The sequence below is a fragment of the Poecilia formosa genome, unplaced genomic scaffold (assembly GCF_000485575.1).
Source record: "Poecilia formosa unplaced genomic scaffold, Poecilia_formosa-5.1.2 Scaffold77, whole genome shotgun sequence".
NCBI lineage: Eukaryota > Metazoa > Chordata > Actinopteri > Cyprinodontiformes > Poeciliidae > Poecilia > Poecilia formosa.
The window spans coordinates 2,243,505-2,263,524 of record NW_006800016.1 but is presented as its reverse complement, the minus strand read 5'-3'; the positions used below and the strand labels follow the sequence as shown (position 1 = coordinate 2,263,524).

At 35.7% G+C, this 20,020-nt stretch overlaps 1 protein-coding gene across 1 annotated transcript; it reads right to left on the bottom strand.

Annotated features, from left to right (window-relative positions):
• Positions 1-505: 505 nt before the first annotated feature.
• Positions 506-19,236, bottom strand: dgat1b (diacylglycerol O-acyltransferase 1b). Its single transcript, XM_007556235.2, has 17 exons — positions 18,420-19,236; positions 16,074-16,161; positions 15,081-15,121; positions 14,474-14,559; positions 10,074-10,126; positions 9,466-9,571; positions 6,690-6,818; positions 5,709-5,777; positions 5,510-5,613; positions 4,994-5,032; positions 4,729-4,770; positions 4,603-4,647; positions 4,322-4,434; positions 3,091-3,156; positions 2,748-2,835; positions 2,544-2,606; positions 506-1,409 (listed from the first exon to the last, which is right to left on the bottom strand). Exons 1-17 carry the CDS (start codon positions 18,644-18,646, stop codon positions 1,260-1,262), a joined length of 1,509 nt encoding a protein of 502 aa, XP_007556297.1. The 5' UTR covers positions 18,647-19,236; the 3' UTR covers positions 506-1,259.
• Positions 19,237-20,020: the final 784 nt, after the last annotated feature.

Sequence of the window (20,020 nt, the reverse complement as noted above, 5' to 3'; positions counted from 1 at the left end):
TAGAACATTCAGTGATGCGTTCAGTAATAATTAATATACTTTGATTTAAACCACTATTGCAGCTCTGGCTGGGTGGGTGGTGAACATCTACAGAGGCTGAATCCTTTTTGCAGCTTTTAATAAAAAGCAACTTTTTGATGAATCCCAGCTCCAATGCAGTTTAACAAAATGCTCAAACTGCTTTCATGGCATGCAATCAAGCTCTAGAGTCCTGGTGATTACCTAATTATTTGGCCCATGAAGTAGAGCTCTGCACTAACAGGTCTTTCATGTCTCTAAAAAAAACAAAAAAAACATCAGGAAGTATTTTCCTGTTTAAAAAACTGTGTGGTACTTTTATGACATTCCACACCTTCACTTTCGTATGTGCTTTAACCTTTCCATTTTTTTGAAAAAAAGTTATGAGATATATGTTTACAGTGCAGTAACTATACAAATGGTCAAATCTGTTCCTTACAAATTACATTACATAACCACTAGATGGATAAAAATACAATGTTCTCTCCAGTTTCTTTACAGATTTATTTCATATGACATTGTTTAAAAATATGACACTTGGCAATCGCCCACAAAGATTAATGCATCATGATTTTTAATAAACTACACATGTTTTCAGATGGCACTTTAGGTAATAATAATAAAAAAAAATATCACAGTCAACAGTTCTTACAGTAATGTTGACTTTACAGCAACTGGTGAAAAAAAACCCTAAAACAAAAAGACAACAGAATCCTCCCCCATACAATCATTCCTCCTCACAATAGATGGATAGATGGAAATACATTTTCCTCAGTAATTATACAATCTGTTCACAAAGTCAGAAAATCGAATTAACATCATAAAGAAGTAAACAAAATGCTATCTTCTTGCACTGAAATATAAGTTCTGCATTCACTAGAGGTTCCAGCCCCTACTCACAATCATACGTTCTAACAAGACACTAAAGTACCGATCACCTGAGTATAAAGCTGCAGTTAGCAGTTTTTCTATGGCTCTGCTATAGTTAGAGTGGTACTTCATGATTAATATATTATTAAATATTTTGTCATCTGTTAAGTTTACAAGACGTTTTACGTAAACATGACATAATCATAAAAAAAAAAAAAAAATCTTCTGAGATTATCTTGACATGTAGACTGAGACATCAGTTACTGGCTGTGTATTTAGTACCGTTTATGTCTTTGTTCATCCAGGAGAGTCAGAGGGAGGAGATCAGGAAAAAAAACAAGGTCTGAGCTCCACTGGTTTGTGTGTGCGTATTATTCTACTCCATCGCCGTAGTTCATCACGTAGTAGTCGTGGACGTACATCAAAACAGCAAATGGCTGGCCAATGATGATGGAGATCCACACTGCAGCGTTGCCGTAGTTACCTCGCAGGAAGCGGCCAACAAGCCATGCTAATGGAAGCTGAGGAGTTTAAAAGAATAAGTAGTCATTTTGTTTTACTGACCAACATTTAAAGTTTTATTTTATTTTTCCCCCCCTTTGGTAGTCTGCATTGTAAAGTTAAGTTCCATTGAATCAGAACCCAATGATCAAATTACTAAACCTTGGTTCTGTCAAGGCATTTGGATCTAGTCAGGTTGGGAAAGATGTTATTCAATAAACAATAAACTAGATCTCACACACAGGTCAGAGCAGATTAACTCGACTTTTTCATCTTCATGTAAATCACTGCATCATTTCTGCTTTTCCTAATTACGTCTTTGACAATAAATTCTCCTTTCCTTTCAAGTCACTACTTGAAACTATTATTTGTTTTTAAATGGAGCACTATAGTTTCTGGTATTGTAAAAAAAAAAAAAAAAGCAAAAGTAAACTAGTAAAACTTAAATATATGACCATTCGCCTGACGTTTTAAGCCAAAAACAGAAATAGACTGCAACTGAAGTCCAACATCTGCTGTAAAGTGCTGTGTTATTATTCCATCAATCAGAAATACTTTTATTTTGATCTTCAAGTATAATAAAATCTCAAACTCAATGAATAATTATTATATAAATCAATAGGATAAATTTATCACAACAAATTTGTTTATTTGTTGCAATTATAAGTGAAAATAAGACTTAAAACAATGTACCAAATTTTTAAAAGCATATAAAATAGGCTGCTAACATTTATATTTATTTAATAGTGTGACACAAAGTCATCTACAAACATCAAGTATTCTATTCCTGCTATCACTTGATAAATGAGTGTTGTTGTTATTTCATGATGTAAAAGAAAGTGAGGAAGATGGAAAAAAATAGAACAAATTGTGCCACCTGGTGAATAAAGGAAATTATGCTTCTACTTTGAGTGAATTATACTGAAGCTCCTGCATCAGTCAAAATGATTATAATTAACTTTGCTTTACTGTGATGCAATGCATAACTAAATAAATTAATACAGTACTGCCACTGGATTAAGAACACTTTAAAAATAAGTGCTTGTTTCGAAATGAAACACATAAACAGTCTGGAAGTTCTACAAAAATGTATGTATATTTGGTTCGATCACTCTAGGCTACAGTTGTATTGTAAATTATATCTGGTTTCTCACCTGTGCCATCATGCCTGTGAAAGCCCAGAGTCTGAACATCCTGAGGGGGACACTGACCAGGTACTAAAGCAAAAACCGAGGGAGGAAACAAAAAAAAATAACATCGGTGGAACATGTGCACCACATCTATGCTGCAGCTGTATTTGTGTGTACTACATGATAATCTGCATAAGTAGAAGGAGGCATGTAGACCGATTGTCTTACCTCATGGAAGAACGCTGACAGGAAGAAGACAGCTGACTGGCTGAACATTTTACTGAATCCTTTTCTCAGCAGAGGCTTGTAGAAATGACTACAGAGATGAACAGTTTATTTTTAGTCTGTTGCTATTAACCGAAAATAAATACATGTGAAAAGTTTGAATTTTAACACACTCATCCCCCTTTTACAAAGCGAAACAGTCATAAAAGAAAATACCTTCAATTATTTGATAAACTGCATTTAACATTAGAACAAAAAAATGCATTTCTCCTTAATTCATTGTTGGGTCTATGCAAGGATGAAATGTATATTGTTAAGAACATGTTTGGGTGTGCAGGTGATTTACCGGAGACACCACTTGTGTACAGGAATGTTCCAGTTCTGCCAGAAATAAGTCACCGACTCAGAATTCCTGAAGGGAAAAATTAAGCATTGACATCTCCTAAAACAGGTTTTAGTCCTGTCCTGGTGAATCAAACATGAGCAATAAAATAAAATCTATACCTGTGATGAAGTGAAAGATTAAATAGATTTTAACAGAACTGATCAAACAGACTAAAAGCTCTTCAGAAATAAAATGTTCTAATCTTTTATCCAATCAGCTAATGCGCCAGAGAGAGGCCTCACTGGGTTATGTAACTACAACTATATTCAGTCTGAACACTGTAACAGAGGGGAAAAGACTAAAATACTAAAACTAGTATCACCAGATTTAGGCTTTTCTACACTAAAGATTAGGTACAGTCACAAAACTGAATGGTGCATCTCCTGAAATATTACTGTGTAACCACAGTTTATTAATAAAAACACATTTTTACTATAATCTCAGTGAGACACATGGACAAGAATTATTTTTATGTGCTAAGATTAAATGTAAAAGTAAAAACTCAAAGTCTTGCCCTCGTAAAAGCAAACCATGAATAGACCTGTCACAATAACAAATTTTGCTGGATGATAAATTCTTCCAGAAGTTACTGCGATAAACAATAATATTGTTGTTTTGAGATCATTTTGAGATCAAGATAATGCTGATGGCTAAATAACAATGCGGAAACACATTCTAGAAGATCAATGATCTTTAAATTCTAATGAACATTTAATACTGGAACTGGAAGACATTTTAAATACCCCAAATAAATCAACAAAACGACAAAATAAAAATGAATTTTGAAGTCCTTGTACACCAAATTGTCCTTCAATAAAGGGGCTAGTTGAAACCAAAACGCCAAACTGAAGACTTTTATCATCCAGTTTTTGGAAGAAAAAGAGAAAAAGAGAGATAAGTGATAAATCATGCAAATAGAAATTATTGAGTTTGTTTTAATTTATCATGTAATTAGTTTATTTATTGATTATTGTGACAGGGCTACAGGATGAAAATAATTTAATCCATCTTCAACATCAACTGATATTAATCTCTTAATTTTTAAATAGCTAATTCTTTCCCAGTAACATATATGGGCAGATTGCAGCACCGGCAGCGAGTCAGAGCAGGACAAATCCTCCCGATCCATGACACACAGCTTGCATGCATCAATAAAATTCAGTAACAATATACAGACACAAATAAAACCTACCACCAGTCATTGTAAAACTGTCTGTCTCCGAAGCGCAGCAGCTCGGCTGTGAAATTCATAGTTGAGTGGAAGAACCAGTAGAAAAACATCAGCCATAACAAGTGATTAGGGACCTGAAAGACAAAGTAAATGCTCACATAAGCAAACATAAAAATAATAATATACATGCTAAAATTTATGGAGCGCTGTGAATCTCGCAAATATTTGAGATCCACAGATGTGGAGAGAACAAAGGCCAACATTTTACCACCTTAATTTATTTCTGAAATGACTTTACTTACAGCTAATCGTAAAAGTCTCTCAGTCATCAGGGACAGATCCATGTCCTGGTGGAGATTCAAAGCACACTTAAAAATTTGCAGTGTGAGCAAAAGTGAGAGTTAAAATCAACAATTTAGTTTTCTTACTTCAAGAGGCTTCATTGAGCTTTGAATGATGGGGACCATCCACTGACACAAAGAAAAAGTTTCAATTAATTTTTCAGATCTCTGGTACATTGAAAATATGAAATATTTGACATTTAACAGAGTTTTGATTAATTAAAAATAATATATAGCATGTAAATCCAATCAGATCCTAGTACATGAGATTACAGTTGTAAAAGTGAAGTTTTTGATTGTAATTTAATTCTGAGTAAAAAAAAAAAAAACAGCAAGACATATCAGACTGTACCTGTTGGGTGAGAAAAACTAAAAGCTGGATGAAAAACAGCTGAAAGGAGAAAAAGTTTAGTGAGTGACAATTTGTGAAAAAAAGATTATTTTAAAAAGAAAAGAAAAACTGAAATATATACGTGATCTATAAGGAACAGAGAATAATAATACAGGAAAGAAACCAAAACAATTAAAAGGTGGGAAAAAAAACTCTGGGAACACAAATATTTTACCATAATTTATCTTATTTTTCCAAAACATAACATAAAAGTAAACACTTTATGTTTCCACACATTTTACATCCGAGCAGGAGCCCTACACTTGGGTCTTTGGACAAACATTAGCTTTATAGGATTCCTAAAGTCTACAACCAGGGACAGAAAAAACTCCAAGTAGTAAATAATTTATTTTTAATATTTACTGATAGTATTGAATATCTAACCTGAATTCATCATTAAAAATTGTGGATTGACGAACTGTACGTTTGTCTAACATACTGGACAGATGCTCAACATGTAGCAAAATATTTCCTCACCATCTCAAACAGCCTCCTTAGCAGGAACTGAATGCGAATCTTAGGAGATCGAGGGAAGTTGAGCTCGTAACACAAAGTCGGAGCAAGGACAAAGTAGTACATATCTGCAAATTTGGTAGAGAGGTCAGAAAACGTGACAAAGAGAAGCATTCCACACAAACGTTACTGAAATAGTTTGCAGCGCGATGCATTTCATTACCTTTGATTGTAAGGTTGCCAGGGTAACACACTTTCTGTTCACCTCCTTTAAATTGCTGCGATGAAGGACCTGCATCAGACAATCAGACAGAGTTCAGGTCAGGGGTCTGCAATCTGCAGCTCAAGAGCCCATGTGGTTTATGATGGTTGAGAACAAAAAGGAAATAGAAATGAGTAACAGGTTCACTAAGAGACGATGAGAAAAAAGGGTTTTAAATATTCTTCTGTAGGTTTTTATGCATTTTTTATGGGGAACTTGAACAATGGTCTGCTAATGTCAAAAGATGATTACTATCCATTTATGCCCTTTAGGTGTAAAATTAGTTTTTTAAATAAATATAGAAATAGCAAACCATGCAATGCTATGAAATGCTATGAAAATACCATCTATAGATTTATAATATGAGTCAAGTGTAAATTGTGGCTTTATGCAAAAATTATTTATGGAAGGAAAAAATGGCTCTTTGCATTATAATGTTGATGTTATGATTATATTTTGTACATATAATCCAGTATTTTCAAGATTTTTTTTTTTTATACTTCATATTCAAAAATTAGAATATGCATTTTGAAGAAGTTTGTCAGATTAGAAGCAACTTTTGAAAATAATCTTCAAGCAGGCATTGAACATAATCTTTATGTTCAATACCTATCATTAGAATATATATATTCTAATAACAAATGTCATGTTTTCATTTGTTCTAATTGCAAAAATCCTCATAATACCAATAAATGTTTTAAAAACATCAGGGTCTGTGTAATTAATCAATATAATGTGGTAAACTGAGTAACTAAAACGAATATGACTGTAATTTTGGTTAGACAATTTACCAGTAGATGTCACTGCAACATTGTGAGCCACAATGCAAAAATACATTTGAGAAGAGGCTGAAATATAACATATGTGATCGATATAATATTATATGCCTAACTTTTGAGGACTCCAAAAGATGCACAGCATGCATGTATATGGATGACTTACAAGACAGTGACCTGGACAGTTTCTTGGCCTTGGCGGTGCTCTGCTCCCTGCACCACCGGTTCACATCCTCATACGAATACAGCTTCAGGAAGAGGATTGTGTAAAAGCCGAGTGCAATCGCACCACCAACTGACAGGAAGTGAAGAGAAATGGTGTCAGACACCAAAGAAACCCTCCTGGAAAAGTTGCAGCGTGAACATATGCTTAATCATGGTTTGGTAAGAAAATGATAAAGGGAGTCAGGAGGACACAGGCAAAAAAAAAAATAATAATAATAATAAAAAAATTAAAAAAATCAGCAAAAGCTGGAAAAAATATTTGAGAATGAAGGTAGAATAAAAAAAATAAAGGAGACAGAAAACATGTTTATTATGATTGTAATTTAAGTGTACTAAAGCAAAACCGATTTCAAAGTAGATAAACAGACATCTGCAGTTATTTTAGAGCACGCAAACAAGCTGAGTAGTTTTTATGCTTGCGCTTCATCGATAGCCACCATACGTTTTGTGAAATGAGACAGAGCTGGTCACAGAACAAACAGATGCTCATATGCCACCAGGAAAAAAAGAAACAAAAAAACAAAAACACAAATAAAATCGCCTCTGTTGTGCCAACAGTGCGAAGAGGAGGTCTGCACTACACCTGGCATCAAACCACAGCAGATCTTATCCATTAACCATCTGCCTCTCCGGCTCAGCGTGGCCTCTAAACAGTGAGACCGTGTCCAAATCAGCAACTGTAGATTGTGATCATGAACACACAGCGGGGGCAAAGCTCGACCGGGAAAACATCCCAGAGGAGCCAGTAGTTTGTCTCTCAGTCACCCACTCAAATCAAGAGAAATCGCCGGAGAGGTTTCCAATTCTATTTTTCCTTTTCAGAGCAAAGCCTCAAATAATATGTACAAGTCCAGACCCGTTTCTTGATGTTAATAAGAACAAAAATCAAACCTACTTCATCATTACATGTAAAAAAACAACAACAAAAAGTGCCTTTTTTAACATCTTATGTGAGTAGCATTTAGTTGAAAGACTTGTTTTAAACAATTACAAGTCACACACTCTTAATAAATTCATCAAGACATTGAAAACAGATCATTATGTTTATCAAGTTCTCCCAATAAATTACAAAAAAGTCCTTCGATATGGGGCAAAAAAAAGTCAAGCATTCACTTACAGACAAAATAAATGGGATCAAATTGAACCCGAAGATAATGGCGTTAAACTCACCCAAAATGTGACACTAAAACACAGCATATACTGAACACACATACAAATATCTGCACACACACCTGCCCTCTGCCACTGCCCTTCCTGTGTGCACAGCAGCAGCAGAGATGGGAGAGCTTACAGACAGATGGAGCGACTCCCTCGCTCCTTCACCTCCCAGGGAGAGAACAGATGAGAGGAAAAACAGAAGAGAATGCCACCCAAAGTGGCAGCGAACAGAGCCTTAAACCAATGATTTACCGGGGGACTAAATATAAATGGCTTTTACAAGGAGACTTAGTTTCAAGTATGTTTGTTGACTCAGGTAAAGTCACAAGTGTCCAGAAAACTAAACTTTGCACTAATGCAACACTAACAGAACTGCATACGCCAGTTCGTGTCTAATTGGTCTCACATTTGGGATGAAGAAAAATCCAACTGTGTAAATCTGTGTGAAATATGTGTCTTTTCAAGTTTCACAATTTTACCTTTAGTAGAATACTTTCACAGTTGTACTCTGCAAGCACATATAAAATATATTGCAATATCCAGGTAAAACAAGACGCCACATTACAGTTCTCAAACGCCCACTGGGACAAAGACTTTAATTTTGGGAGATCGACAGATATTTGCATGTGAAGTTGATCTTTTCCACTGATTTCATCAACCTCGGCAAAGGTCTAAAAATCAACCACTGTCCTTCTTTGCTCTGCTGTGAGAGAGGTTTGACTGACGGACCCATCCACCAGGTCACGGCTGCACGTTTGAAGTTAGCAATAGTCAACCCACCGTTACAAACTCAGTGACTTTCTTGCTATATTTGGGAATTGTCAGGTCAGGCTTTTTAAAGATTGGTAATCGGACATCAGCCAGAAAACTGCAATTAGAGCACCCCTAATGTTCTGTGGGCCATTGTCCTTAAAAGATAAATCTTTGGCAATATTTTTGGTACATTTAGAGGAAACAGTGTACGCTTGCAACACCATCGCTACACTGAAGCATGGCAGCATCATGTTTGGAGGTGTAAAAAAGGTGTCCAAATTCCTTTTAGGCAACTCCAGAGTTATCACAGATATGTTAAAAAGAAAAAAAAGAAAGAAAAACACGCTGTCCACTGTCCTGTTATACAGAACAATCCTACCCATTGGTATATTGCATGGTTTTTATGGAAAACAGCCATTGTTGCTGTCAAGCTGCCTGATTAAGACATAATAAAGAGACCCTTGGATGACCTTACGCTACAAGCCACGCCCCCTTTGGCAACTCTCATCTTCTCTTCTCATCTGTTCTCTTTTCATTTCATTTCCTTTCCTCCATCTCCTCTTGACCTGCTCTTGCCTTTACAGCCAACTGGAAACAATCCAGGTATGACCAACTGGTTCATTACTGCCGCTGACCGACTTCAATTATGACTTGTTCTGGGAAATACCTTTTAACAAGCCATCAATGTTAAGCGGTTCTCTGTGGTGTTAGAATATAATTTTGTTTACCTATCTAAACAACTGGATAACCGTTTGGTTTTGTTTAAGATCATTTGTCTTTGTTAGACAATAGTGAGAAACATTTACCTGACGTCATAGAGGGAACCCACAGCACCACAGCAGCAGGAAATGTTAGCAGGATTGATAAATTAATGCAGTGGACCAGAAATCCAGCAAATTCACTCAATGAACCCTGGTTAGACAAGGAAAAGAGAAATGTAAGCACATTTACATCAAATCTCAAAAGCATTTATTGCCAAATTTCTAAGCACTGCTACATTAAAAAAAAAAAAAAAAAAAAAAAAACAAAAAAAAAACAGCTTTAAACTTTTAACATTTTGTCACTGCCTTGATATTGGGAGGTAAACATTAATATTTTAAACATCTGAACTGATAACATTTATAGAAAAAGCTGGCCTACTTAGTATTGAGTGAGAGAAAAACTGAACATATACACAATAACACCAAACAGACAGAGCCCAACTCAACCAAGAGGTGAACTGAATGAAGACGGTGAAAAATGATTTGTGTCTACAAATGGCCATTTAACATGTGCAGATGCAACTCGGGAGATCAGCTGGTCAGCCAGCTTGTCTTAACAATATCTTTTCTGCAGAACAGAAAAGCTCTGACTTCCATATTTCAATTCAAATAAAACTGTAATGTTCAGAAGCGTATGGAGTTTCTCTGCTCACCTTCGACAGCTGCCTTTCAGTGTAGAGAGCCACAAGAATGAACACATTAGACACTGAAACACATTGAGAAAACAACGCAGTTAAGACCCACTTAGTATATTGGTTTAAGATAAACAGAAGTTTTTTTTTATCATGTCTAGAACTGCTTCTTCATTGTGTTGTACTAACTATTTTTTTTAAAAGACAAACTCAAATCCTGAAGAACTAACCCAAATTTACAAAGAAGACACTGTTGGTAGGGACAAAGTCTATAATTTTAACCAGCAGGGGGCGATGGATGGCTGCTTACGTCCCTGTGCATCAAGGATTCATCATGCAGTTTTCTAACAGACACACAAATTAAAATAAGTGTCGGAGGACCCACTTCTTTATTATTTACACCTTTATGCTTAAAACCCAGAGAGCAAAGACACTCGGATTTGCACATTAGCAAAAAGAAATAAGCTACTTTTTTTTTTTTTTTTTTTTTTTTGCAAACCAATGCAAAAAGCAGCCATAATTGTTTTGGTGCATGATTAATTTTCACGCAAGTATTTGCAATTAGTGATTTATCTCTCTCAGTTAATTTCTACACCATTATAATTAAACAGACCAATCTGTAGCGTCATCATTAATATAAAGCCTAAAAGCTTTTGTTACTTTTTAATAAAACCTAAAATGTGCTTGTTCCAAGCAAAATATGCACATAGTGCACAGATCACATCTATAAAAGAAGAAAGCAAACAAATGACTTCCTGAGAAGTGCCCAATATACAGGTGGATCCAATCAGTAACGACAATTATCCAATCATGTTAAGAACAATCCCGAGTAGCTGCCATTATACAAATGACAGCTGATTGTAGCAGGCCCAGTCATGGAATGATAACATATTTTTGTAGTGCCATCTGGAGCTGAAAAAAAGAAGTCACTCAAACAACATGTCGAATCCTTGAGGGGTCACTGAAGAAATGCACCGTAGATTAGAGAAAGCAGACGTATTCACAGCAGCCATCTTTACATTCTGAAGTACAGAGGTAGAAATTACAATATGTCAAAATATAGATATTACACCTCAACACAGGAGCCAAGAAGTTGAACATTTTGTCTTCCAAACAGACATTAACCATAAGCACACAAACCAAAAGCGTTTAAGAACATCGCTCAAAGTTTATGAGTGGCCTACACAAAGTCCTGATTTCAGTTCCACAGAAATTCTGTTGACAGCAATGATGCCTACAGACAAGCCGTGGCTGTCTCAGTTACACTGGTTCTGGTTGAAAGAATGGCCAAAATACAGAGCAAGCTGCTGAGAGAGCTTGTGATGAAAATTTTATACATCTATTAATTTGGTTTAAACTTAATGATATAAATGTTAATGCTGGAAACTCTATTCTAGTTTATCTTTGGGACCTTTGTTACCTTTTATGGCACACTTTGCATATGATGTACTGTGGTGTTTCTATATATGCGTTTGAAAGCTTTGCATTTGATGCCTTTAAAACCAAACAGGAGCCTACAGGAAGAATATTAAACCGAGTGAAGGAGAAATAAAGAACGACTGAACTTGAAATTAAATATCAAAGTACGTTAGAAAACATATCAGTAGTTACTTTTGTTATGAAAGAAGTTATACCAGTTTGTCGTTAGTAAATGCCTCACTTTATGTTAGACTTAAATCTTTCTCTGAAAACTGATTGAACTGATTAAATATTGCCAATAAAGAATTATTCTAATACGCCAGTGTTGAGAAATGTAGATTTGTAGAACTGTAGATTAAAGTACATTTAAATAAATAATATGAGGTTACATAAAACAGGATTATTACAACACATTTTTTTTAACATTGTGTTCAATGACAATGTAATAAAATAACACAAATAAAGCTTGTAACAGGATTTTGTTTGAAGCCATATAAAAATACTGCTATATAATTTTTTGCCAAAAAAAAAAAAACACACAACACAAATTACAGTTAGATACCTAAAAGTGAAGTGAAATATTTAAGTCTGTAACTGTAATAACTTGTCCAGCTCCTACATGTAGAACCTGTTGGATGTGGCAGAGCAACACATTTGCAGAGCAATGAAAAAAGCTGATCCACCCCTAACAAACCACTTCCTGACATGTAAAACTTTCTAAGGCTGGCCTTGCAAACTTTATCCATTTTGCTGGCAGGCACCATCATTTGAGAGTTAAAATGTGTGTGTAAGCTTCTGCAGTGACTCTCGGTGTCCCTGTGGGGGAATGAGCCCTGCTCCTGTCCGTGCCACTGTTAAGAAACTCCAATTCTCACCTGTCTCTTTACCTGCCGTCTCTGCAGTCATTTGCCTCAACTCCATCTATTTTTCCCTTCTCTTCAAGCTCTTTCCCTGTCTTGATGCAGAATTTCACCTCCTCTTTTTCCATCTCCTCTCCCTTTTCCCAGCCCTCCATACATCTTCGCTCACTTAATTTAATCTTCCATTAAACACTTCCCCTACTCCACTTCTTACCTCTCCGCTCCTGTCTCTGTTGCTCACCACCCAGATCCCTCCCCCCACTTCTCTGCAGGAGAGTACCAGTGTTGGTATATAGGGCAGGTGATTGTCCCACTAGAGACACTGCGAGCTGCACTGCTGCAGACCTTCACTGCAATGTAACATAAGGATAAATATGGAAGGAACTGCAGCAGTGCACAGCATGCACCTGTGTGCTGCTGCAAACAAGGCAAGTTCTACGTGAGGCTGAACTCACTGCACTACTTGAGGAAGAGGGGAATTAAAAAATAATAATACGTTAGATACAATATGTTTTTTTCCCCAACTGTAAATAAAAGAGTTTTAAATGATCTCGTTGTGGTCCCAAAACATAATGCATGCTACATGTAACGTCTAAATTTGTTTGATTATCTTTTGCAACCGTGGTTTAGTCAGTGGTTGGACCACTGAGTAATCGTAAATGACTACTAATTTGTCTTGGAAGTTTGACATAATAATTTTCCATTTATATACGTTAGCAATCAATACAACAAACCTGCAAAGGACTCTTAAATGTCCTTCTTACTCCCTTAGCTACATTAGTTAGATTTGCTATAATCGTGTTTTTTCTTTTCTTTTTCAGTCTGCTTTGCTTCATCTTAAAAGCTTATGTGCCTCCTGTGTCTTGGGTAACACTACAAGCTGTGCATGTTTGCTTTTCATTCGCTGGCAATCACCTCCTTCAAAACTCAGTTTATAAGGTGGCTGAAACTACGTCACTGGCGACACAGATTTAAAAGACAGCGAGAATAAAAAGTCATTATTAAAGAAAGATAGATATTTTCATAGATTTTTGTAATGCCAGTGGCTCTAACACTTATAAGACAGAGAGGAGGGAAGGTATGCAGCAAAGTTCCCATGCTTAGGAATTCAACATCGCCTGACTGCATTAAGGAATAATAGTCATCTTATTAGGTGCCTCCCCCAACCATAACTACGGCTCTTCATACCTCAATCTGGAAAGCTGCTGGTTTTTTGTTTGTTTTTTTCTTAAGTACAAAGCTGTTTATGTCTAGTTGGGTAATAAATATGACAGTGGCCTACATAAATAAAAGACATGAGTACTGTAACCAGCAGTATTAAACTAAAGATTTTGTTTTATTTAATAACATGCAAGAACTACTGGCCAGTAAAACTCATTAATAAACTGCAGTGAAAGAGAAAGACTTAATCTAGTGTTAAATTCCTCCTTTTACTCCTGGATGATTGAATCATCAACTCTCTTTGTCTCTAATTACCATAGTCAACAAAGGCTCAGACATGTAATTTTGCACTAAAAAAAAAAAAAAAACAACTTTTCTGTGTTCCTCTAGCAGAAGTCTTTCTCTACTTTTGTTTGGTGAAGAATCATACTTCACCTATTGCTGTTGAGGTTAACTCATGCATTCATCATCCACTTAATCAACACACCTGTGTGATGAAAATTTTCTCAGCCATGGTGATCTGAAAGAGTTTAACCAAATCCTTCAGAGACTTCAGAGGTTCCGTCTACGACTACAAGTCGTTACAAATATGAAACGCATCAAATCTTTCTGTAGGAAATCCCTCAGAAGATTTTTCACCTTCATAATGTCAAACGTTCAACAAACTACTCCCCTTTCAAGCCTGGTGACATAAGACTCGCATACAAAATTTTGAAATCCAAAACCAGCATCTGCAGCTTGTGTCCCCACACAGATACATAAATCTTAATTTAGTTTTCAAACAGCGACATACTTAGAAAATGTCATTTGCATATTTCGTGAACCTGCCAGAAACTATCCTTTGTTTTTTTTTGTTGTTGTTTTTTTTAAACATGATCTTTCAAAAATGTTAAATGAACAAAAAGATTACATGAGAAAATGCATTACTTTTTGAAGTTGTTTGGTAAACAATAATATAGATTTTTTTTTTCTTTTACCTACCAATCAACAAGCACGCTGCAGGCCAGCTGTAGGGGTCATTCAGAAACAAGGAAATGACTTGAATGGGGTCGACAAGAATACCATACCTGGAAGAATATGCAAAGACATGTTTGAAATAAAAACGTCTCCATTGCTGTGAAGAACACACAATATTTAAATGACTAAAATTGAGAGCTTTAAATAATTAAGTACTTTAAATAATTCCTGTGTTTGAAGCACTGACTTTATAAACACCAAATGATTCCACTTCTGATAGCAACAGTGAATTCAGAGCTCCAGTGAGTTTTGTTAATGAGTTAACAGGTAAAGTTCCACGGCCCAAAGCTGACTCTCAAATGTTTTAATTATTATAATAAATAGCATATTTATTATAATGTATTATTTCCAGGATGAAAAGCATCTTGTTTAAAGAGCAACAACACTATTTATAGATACATAAAAACAATTATATAACAAGTAGTTTGTTCACGTCAAATTTATGAGACTATAGTCACATAAAAATCCTCATTCTATCGGATATAAATGCAGCAAAAAAGTTGTTTAAATAACTTTTAAACAACTTTAAAAGTTATTTTAAAGTTTTGTTTTTTTTTTTAAACATACTCACTTTAAAATGTTTTCTAAAAAGAGACGAGCATTACTCAGGACCTGTAGCAAAACAGAACATCAGGGAAAAAAAACAAAACATTGTCAGTTTCAAATTGTTTCGCAGTAATACAGATTACAAATACAAAGAAAAACCTGTGAGGCTTTTCATCCCTGAAGCTGACTTACTCATTCCAACGTGGCTAATTCAATATCATTTGTTTTTCTTAGCACTACGACTCATAAGGAAGAGCAAAACTGTGCAGCAAGTTCTTTGACAGAGGCAGCACACATACATTCAGCATTAGATTATCCTTATTAGAATATGCCCCGAACCTTTTTCTGATTTTGTATTAAATCAAAATGACAATAGATGAAAACGGTTAGAGATCCTAGCTTTAATATATTCAATTAACTGAAAGGAACACAAATTTATCTGTATTATTTATTGATCTGGCAGTCAATAATAAGGGCAGAAAATAAATTTGCTGCTTTAATATCATTTTTGTAATGCATATTTTCTCTATTCAATATTATAATCGAGTCCAGTTTCAAATATTGTAAAGTACATTTTTATGTTGTTGATGTTACCTATTGTAATAATTTCATCTCATCTATGTAGTCCTATTAAAAGCTAACATTAAAGCAGATTTTACAAAAAAAAAACAGACTCAGCTATAATTTAAATGTTAATGGAAACAACTGTTACACCATCTGACCAAAGAGGAAACAATTAACAACTGATTGTGTAGAAATACAAGTTCAGCTTCTTCAGCAAAGTGAAGCTGATCGTTTTGAGATCCGAGACGACAGCTGACCGTCTATTGTGTAAAATATTATTTTTAACACCAGCTGAAAACTCATTGGTTATGAATTTAGAAAACGTTGGCACCTAAAATGGACGCGAGAGCTCACACAATAATTTCACAAGCAGTAAAAAGTGGCAGAAGTACGCATGGAACATATTAAATGTTGTATGTGTCAAAGTACTTGAGGGAAGACAAATAAAACTTACCAGCATCACCACACACCAGTTGATTACTCCTCTGTAGTTCCTATAACCGCTGGCAGAACTCAAAAGAGACTCCTGTGCCTTGTGACAGCTACAGCAACCAAACAAATAAGACGATGAGCAGAAGAGCAATTTAAATCCATCTGACTCTAGAGCTAAATTAAAATGTGTTTCAAAGTTTGATTACTAAAGAGAAGAAGAGACGTTTGTGTCTCATTACCCTGCATACTCAGATGTGCAGGCAGGATAATGAACCCAACGAGAACCACAGGCAACATGTAATAATTTAAAATACTGCGCTGCACAAGTCTTTTGGTACAAACCTGATTCTAATAAATAACATAATGAAAAACGTGCAGTTAGTTAGTTTGTGTTCCATTATCTTATTTAAAAAAAAACATATTTTACAGATTGAGTATTTCAAAAGTCAGCATTAATCGCTGCATAAAATATATCAGCAATTTACAAACATTTGCATAAAAAAATAAATAGGAAAATAATAACACAAAGGAAGCACAAAAATATTGAAAAACTGTTTTGTGTGCTAATCACTTGTCACCAAATGCTGCATTTAAAAGTTTCTCTAAAAAAATAAAATAAAATCAGACAATGAAATAAGACAATCATTCTATGAACCTCTTTCAAAAGTACAGAAACTGAAAAAAATAGTCATGTTTAATACATTAAGATATATATTCAAATAGGTTTCAAGCAGGCATTACTTGTTTTTCATTAACACGTCATTTCTTCTTTTTTTATTGGTCAGATGTAATATTCTAATCCGTAATGTGTTTTTATTAGCTGTACACACATCAATCTGAGTATTATAACTTATATACTTAGTGAATTGAGTTACTGAACTAGATTAACTTTTCAGTGATTTCCTCATTTACTAAATGGGTCCTTATAAGAATGGAGAATTAGAGAAATCGAACATCCAGATTGCCACAACCCGAGTGGTTGACACAGAAAACATTGCACCTGCACTTTACCCAGAACACTATAACCCCACAGAGAAACATGGTGTGGGCAAAATCATGTTGTGGGGATGTATTTATTCAGTGTGGAGAAGAAAAATTGTTCAGACTACAAGACAAGCCTAAAACTCAACATGTTAGAGGCTCTAAAGGACTTGAGACTGTCCCCAGTCCAGCAGGACAACGACCACGCTTATCCATGGGTTAGAATGGCCTAATCAAAGTCTAGACCAGGGGCCTTCAAATCCATGCATGTGTCCTGCAGTTTTTGTGCAACACACCAGAATCAATCGGCTGAATTACCTTCTCAGTATGTAGTCAAGTTCTCCATAGTGCTAATAATGATCTCCTTATTTGGCTCGGTGTTGAAGCAGAGACACATCTACAGGTTGCAGGACTCCAACCTAACAGGCCTGGATTTGAGGACCTCTGGTTTATACCTCTATAAAGTGCNAGACCAGGGGCCTTCAAATCCATGCATGTGTCCTGCAGTTTTTGTGCAACACACCAGAATCAATTGGCTGAATTGCATTCTCAGTATGAAGTCAAGTTCTCCATAGTCCTAATAATGATCTCCTTATTTGACTCGGTGTTGAAGCAGAGACACATCTACAGGTTGCAGGACTCCAACCCAACAGGCCCGGATTTGAGGACCTCTGGTTTATACCTCTAGAAAGTGCAAGATTTATATGGTCATATTTCTAAATAAAATATGGCCTAATTCAATTTTGGACAAGGGATTCCTGACTTTAGTTTTACCACATTCTGATTATCTTACAACAGCAGGTGCCAAACAAGACTGGTCACTCACAAAACACATTAATGTTGCACAATGTATGACACAATACAAAGACAACTTCTGTCCCATTCTTTAAGGGAGTGGTAGTTAAATAAAATTAACAAAGGAGATTTCATCAATTCACCATTTAGCAAATTATAAAGTAGCATAAAGGTAAGGATTTAGTCACGTTGTGTTGTGTCACGTGGTCTGGTGTGACGGAATTAGTTCACGTTTAATGAGCTATGAGAGAAACAAAGTAGCTGTAGACAGGCAGGTTGTTATGCGATTTATGTGGATTTTTATTCGTTTCTTATGAAAAAATAAACCTTATAGGAGCTTTACGACAAAGTATCATTGAATGAATGATAAGTGCATGTCAAGAGAGAGCTAACAGGGCGTGTTTAAGTCGATCAGACGACCCAGGCCCACTTATTCTCACTTCTGCTGGACAACCATAGCATTTGAGGTTACTTCCAACATTTACGAAGCAAACGTATCTCTGCAGAAGAACCTTTTGCATCCCCCGTGCTCAAGAGTTGAAAACAAACGCCTAAAAACGTCCAGCTCTTTCTAAGGTGGTCTCTCTCTTACCTCAGTCGGTCACCGACTTCAACCCTGCGTTTCTTTTTCTCGCTCTTTGCAGCGGCCAGCTCCAGGAAACTCTCCCGTGTCCTCTGTCCATCGTGGAGGCTGACGTCGCCGTCCACTAAGCTCGCCGTCCCCGTTGCAGAATCCCCGTTCGCCGCCCGCACCGTCGCAGCTCGCAGAGTCGCCCCTCTTCTGCGAGTCAGAGCCCCATTTACATTCAAGTCACTCATAATGACCCGAATTAAAACTTGCAAAACTTTTACTGCGTACTACTCCCCCTTTTTCGACTCCTTGCTCGGGGACATACCGCGCTTGTTGACACAGTAAGCACTCAGTCTGTAATGATTCAGTATTAAAGGAGGAAGTGAACTATGGGGGAAAAAAAAAACCAAAAAAAAAACAATCCACCCAGGGCTCAGATTTCCAGAGTTGACTTTGAAGTGGGAGTGAATTCTTGAAGCCACGTAAGTATGGTAGGTGAAACCAGTCGAGCAGTTTGAACTCGTTTAACTGGTGGAAACTGTAACCAGCAGATGAGTCCTATCCCGGAGCTATCACTCATTTCATAAATAACAAGTGGAGACGAGTTTCAGCGACGAAACAAACATGATGGAAAAAGCCAGGTAATGTTTAGATCACGGAATGCAAGTTACGTTAGGGGTCTTGAATAAACAATATATTGAATGTGTAGGATAAAGTTTTCTGTTTATTATCTTACGTCCATCTTAAAAATGTCATGAAGTAAAAAAAAAAAAGAGCGTCGAGGCGGCTTGCAAACCCATAACAACCGTGTCGAGCTGCTGCTTTACCGTGTTTTACTTCCTACACCACATGGACATCACTTCCTGTCTGAAACTATCCCATTTGTTTGTGTTGTCAGAAAATCGCACTGTCTTGAATGTAGCTGTTTGACATATTTCTTATGGAATGATCTCCAAATATTTAAGAAAAATAACATAAAAAGCATCAGATATACAAGCCTCACATGTAGAAATGTACTTTTAATGAGATTCTTTGTGATAATAATAATAATAATAATAATAATAATAATAATAATAATAATAATAATAATAATAATAATAACACCTACAAAGATATATAAAAAGAGCCCTGTTAGTTAATATTTTTGGTAAAAGTTAACTCTGCAGCCATCTTTTACTGTGGCTGTGGGGAGCGATGTTTTTGTAGCCGGTACTAAAACCTGCTACTTTTTCTTAAAAATACTTAGATGTGTGATAAGGACTCAACTTCATCTGGACAGTGTGATACTATCAATAAAAGGGACAATGTAGCAAGTTTTACTTGCTGGTGTTTTAATTATTTTAAATAAGACAAGAAGAACCAAAATGCACTTTTTGCTCATTTCATTCGACCACAAATAAAAAAAACGGCTCTTCGTATATGGCTCTTCAAAATATATATTTTTAAAAAAACTATCAAAGACGCATTAAAGATTCTTCTATAGTCTGCAAAAACCCTCTTTAAGTCTCTTCACAACGGATTAGAAACCATCTTTAAAGTATTTTAAAATCAAAAGGAAGATTAGTGAACTGATCCTTTGAGCACATTCATGATCTTCATATGGACTAACATGAAAATTAGTT

Coding starts and splice junctions, on each gene's coding strand:
- dgat1b (XM_007556235.2), bottom strand. CDS start 18,646: ATGAGTGACTTGAATGTAAATGGGGCTCTGACTCGCAGAAGAGGGGCG. Junction 14,560..15,080: donor TTTTTAGAAAACATTTTAAA/GTGAGTATGTTT, acceptor ATATTCTTCCAG/GTATGGTATTCTTGTCGACC. Junction 4,435..4,602: donor AGAGACTTTTACGATTAGCT/GTAAGTAAAGTC, acceptor TTTGTCTTTCAG/GTCCCTAATCACTTGTTATG.